Raw genomic sequence first — 4,855 nt, 5'->3', positions numbered from 1 at the left:
TCATATGACATTTTTTGTATCTAGTATTTATAATTTGTATTTTTTTTATTTATATTTATTCCATCAAAATATACCCTAGTACCCCATTCAAAATTAACGTATGTACTTAAGAGTTATTGGGTTTTTGACATGTTTATATCATATAGTACCTTTCAATAACACACAATAGATTAAGTATAAATTTATATAAAAATAATATTAAATTAAAAAAAATAATTTTTCTAGCTGTTTATTATATATACTGGGTTAAGTTATGATCTCATATGAGTAAAAGTGGTATCGGAAACTACGGATTGGTTATGGGTTAATGAGAGTATTTTTTTTTACGAAAAAATGGCATTTTTTTAAAATAACTGACAAAATATTGACAATAAGCAAAAATTATTAATTAATAATTATTAACATAGTAAGCACCGTATGTATAACTAAAAAATCAGATACAAATTCTATAATATTTAAACTGATAAGCAACGTTATTATGGTGCTAGGTAATCAGTTGCAGAGCCGTGCAGGCATTTTTATAAAAGAATAATGGACCATAAATTATTACTTTTTTGCGATGAAAATAATATGTCATGTTTTCTTTTTAGTTCTTTACAAATTATAATAAAAATTTAAATCTTTTTTCAAGACTTGTTTTTTTTTTAAATTTATATTTTTAATATTTATACACGCGTGTTTTGATTGCTGGTAATAACGAATAAAAAACACTATAGTAGTGCAACGTCTAAAAGCGATCATATTCCTTGATAAAAAACTTATTTATTTTTCTTTGATTAATTTTTTTTTTCTTATTTAAGTATATAATATCTTGTAAAAATTTAATTTTTAACAGATATCAAAAATTGACTTTTTATTGTTATAAGACGGGATGGCGAAGTGTACTGAATACCTCTTTGCACTTTATATATAATTATAATATTAATTCATTAAATTTAATTCTTATGAAATCATTTAAAAATTTTAACATACCTTTTAAGAAAAAATAAAATTTTGGCGTATGGTAAGTATATGTGATTTCTTAATCACGGTTGGTATCATGTATACCTAGTATTATTAACATAATTCTAAAATTTGCAGCAACATGGCTCGAAATTTGAAATATATTTTCTGATTATATAATATTATATTAAACTATCATACAATTTATGCATGAACACGAGTTTACCTGACTTGTTAATAGTTTAAGTTTTGTAGGTAGTACCTACTAGGTACCTAGTTTCTGAATGTACACATAATAATAAGAACAATATATCGATGTTCGATGAAATATTATCATTATTTATATTATATAAACTTCATAGGATAAAATTGTGACAATACATATAATTTTAACTATTTTAAAATACTTATTTGACATTTCTTTTTTTTTGCACAAATTTAAAATTAATAATTTACATATTTGTAAATTAGTAATCAAATATTTTTATAAAAAAAAAAAAAAATCAATTTAGTAAAAACAAATATTAAAACTATATGATTTAAAATTAAATAAGTTCCATTGTAACGTGACCATATTATATTTTTTACCATTATTAAAATAGTAATAATAATAATAATAATAATAATAATAATATTAAACGTTTTCTCTTTGTGCATTGTTTAAAGACGCCAAATAATCGCTATTTAAGGGATTTAATATAGGTAACTTTAATACAATTTTCGGAAGAATTAAAATGTTTTAATTTTAAATAAATGATTAAAAAACTAATTTAAGGTATTTAATATTTTAAAAGTAGATCCAATCAGTATTTACAATGGTTGTAGCATAATAATGAGATTATGTACGGAAATGGTTTTGCATGGGATAAACTTAAGAGTGCTTTATTTACGGTGTAGGTACCTACTTACAAATTCACAAATGTTCATACTCATAAGCATAACTTTATCTATACCTTAGCGTTTTAATATTTTTGATAACTTACTCAATAATTTTTAATAAACACATGAAATAACAATAAAAAAAAAAAAGAGACCTTAATAAATAAATAATATATTTTGATGGTCTATAAATTATTAAAAAAAAAAAAAAAAAAAAAAAAAAAAAAAAAACACTACCTACATCATAAATTATTTTTTCGTATGATTAACATTTAGTAAGATTGTAATTTACATTCCTCACCTTCTCGATAGTTGTACCGTTCACTGTGAATACTGTCTGCTTGAGTTTATCCCGTGCAACACAATATTTTTGATGAATAGATAACGAGTAACATCTTATTATTACTAATACAAATTGTATTTTTATTATCAAATTTTTTTTAATTTTATACTTTTTGTACACTACTATGTGGTATAGGTACTATGATATATGAATAAGTACCTATCTAATATCTATGAAATTAAAAATGATAATATAATAGGTATACATACAAATAATTCACTACCTACCTATATATCTATATAATATTTCATAATTATTATATAATTTATGTACTTATTATTATATTTATATAAGACTTACCAGGTGATATTTATAATAGTAATTGCCTATATAATTTGCTCTAAAAATAATGAGTAATAACCGCCAACTGATGACGACGGTTTCAGTAACCGACTTGATAATAGTTAAATTACAAACTGAATATTAATTAAACTAGACATAGGTACTCGTTTTTAAAATTGTGTTTATATCTCTAAATTATTTGTAGTGTGGTAATGGTTAAGACCGTGTTAAGTAAACATTTTTAATTATATATGAAATCTCAATAATTTTTAACCACAGTTCACAGATACATAAAAATAATAGTTTATATATTTTTCTTTATACTTTATTAACAGTGATTGTCCTCTTGTTGGAGTTTACCGGTTTCATAATTCAAACGTTTTTTTTATCCCAAACAGTAGATACTAGATAGCGTATACAACTTCAATTTTTGAGGTTATTGTTATTCTTTATAGTATTATGCTTGTCATTTTATCAAAAAGAACTTGTATTTTCTACTTGTACTTATTAGTTCTTACTTCTTATTATAATAAAATTTTTATAAAATATAATAAAATTAATATTAATCATCTATTACCTTTGTGAAAATTAACTCTAAATAAACGCATACATTGGATACACTATAAGTAAGTTTAATTTCAAAAATCACTATTCATCATTATATTCTCTAATTAGTTGTTAATAAATATTTGTTTTAATATTTTGATAAAAAATAAAAAATATGTATTTTATTCATTGTATGTTATTTAAAATGTATTGTTATTTTTGATATATTGTTATTGTATTAAATAATATTGATAATATAACATTGAATTTAAAAACCAAATTTTGTTGGCATTTTTACATTTATTGTTTATTTTTTTTTTTCAGAACATGTCGACTAATGAATCGCCTATATCCAAAGTGGTAGTTCACCCATTGGTATTGCTGAGTGTTGTTGATCATTTTACTCGATTAGGAAAAATCGGCAATCAAAAGCGAGTAGTAGGTGTATTACTTGGTTCTTGGCAACAAAACAAAGTGCTTGACATTTCTAATAGTTTTGCCCTTCCATTTGATGAAGATGACAAAGATAAGTCTGTGTGGTTCCTTGATCATGACTATCTTGAAAATATGTATGGTATGTTCAAGAAAGTGAATGCTCGTGAAAAAGTAGTTGGTTGGTATCATACTGGTCCTAAACTCCACCAAAATGATATTGCTGTCAATGAATTAGTACGCCAATACTGTGTAAACAATACATCTGTCATGGTAATTGTTGATGTTAAGCCCAAGGATGTTGGTATACCTACTGAAGCCTACCGTGTTGTGGAGCAAATTCATGACGATGGATCACCACCATCAAAGACATTGGAACACATTGCTAGTGAAATTGGAGCAGAAGAAGCTGAAGAGGTTGGTGTTGAACATCTACTTAGAGATATTAAAGACTCGACTAGTGGTTCCTTAAGTCAACGTGTTGCCAACATAATATTTGGTGCCCGAGGTCTGTATAAACAAATGGTCGATATAAGAGATTATTTACAACAAGTTGTTGATGGAAAATTACCAGTTAATCATCAAATTATTTATCAACTGCAAGAAATATTTAATCTCTTACCAGACGTAGAAAAGGATACTTTGGTTGCTGCAATGCACGTTAAAGTTAATGATCATATGCTTGCTGTGTATTTAGCAACTACTATTAGGACCATTATTGCATTGCACAATTTAATCAACAATAAGATTGCGAATAGTGATGATGAAAAAAAACAATTAAGGGAACCAGAAGAAAAAAAAGACGAAGTTGCAAAGAAGAAAGAAATCAAAGCAAAATAGGTCGATAATATGGTTCAATTATTTAATATAATTGTAAATATCTTTATATTTTTTTTTTTTTTTTTTTGTCTCAAGTTTTGCAAACACATCATATACCTAACACATACATTTTTATTTTATTATAATTAATTTGTTTTCAACAGTACATATTGGTATATTTTTTATTACTTTAAATCTCCTTATTTTTTTTTTTTTATTATTATTTCTATTATTAGTTTATATTTCAGATTAACTGTGCCTATTGAAAACTTTTTAACCAAAAAATTAATAAATATATTTTCTTCTACTAAAATCATATATGTTTACGATTTAATTTAAAAATTATGTATGCTTAGATTGTATGTTTTTAAAGTTCAATTTAATATAATATAATTTGTAATGCATAATTAAATAAGTTATATGTGAAATAATAAAACTTCAAATATATTTTTTAGCATAATCATTTACAGCCAAATTTAAGTGAAATATTTAGTCATGGTTCAATTAATTTAAAACTTTTTTTTTTAAGAAATAGTTCAAAAAAATATAGTAGCGTGCAAATTGAATGTAATATAAGAGAAGTTTAATCAATTAATAAACTATAAAGTTATT

The 4,855-nt window shown here is 23.7% G+C and overlaps 1 protein-coding gene across 1 annotated transcript; it reads left to right on the top strand.

Annotated features, from left to right (window-relative positions):
* Positions 1-2,924: 2,924 nt before the first annotated feature.
* On the top strand, positions 2,925-4,409 carry LOC112597736 (26S proteasome non-ATPase regulatory subunit 7). The gene is made up of 2 exons (XM_025343919.1): positions 2,925-3,072; positions 3,317-4,409. The coding sequence occupies exon 2, from the start codon at positions 3,320-3,322 to the stop codon at positions 4,262-4,264; it is 945 nt and encodes a 314-aa protein (XP_025199704.1). The 5' UTR covers positions 2,925-3,072; positions 3,317-3,319; the 3' UTR covers positions 4,265-4,409.
* The last annotated feature ends 446 nt before the right edge of the window (positions 4,410-4,855 follow it).

This window comes from Melanaphis sacchari, unplaced genomic scaffold (genome assembly GCF_002803265.2).
Source record: "Melanaphis sacchari strain LSU unplaced genomic scaffold, SCAv2.0 Contig43_pilon_pilon, whole genome shotgun sequence".
Taxonomy (NCBI): Eukaryota; Metazoa; Arthropoda; class Insecta; order Hemiptera; family Aphididae; genus Melanaphis; species Melanaphis sacchari.
This window is presented reverse-complemented; position numbering and strand designations above follow the sequence as displayed.

Coding starts and splice junctions, on each gene's coding strand:
- LOC112597736 (XM_025343919.1), top strand. CDS start 3,320: ATGTCGACTAATGAATCGCCTATATCCAAAGTGGTAGTTCACCCATTG.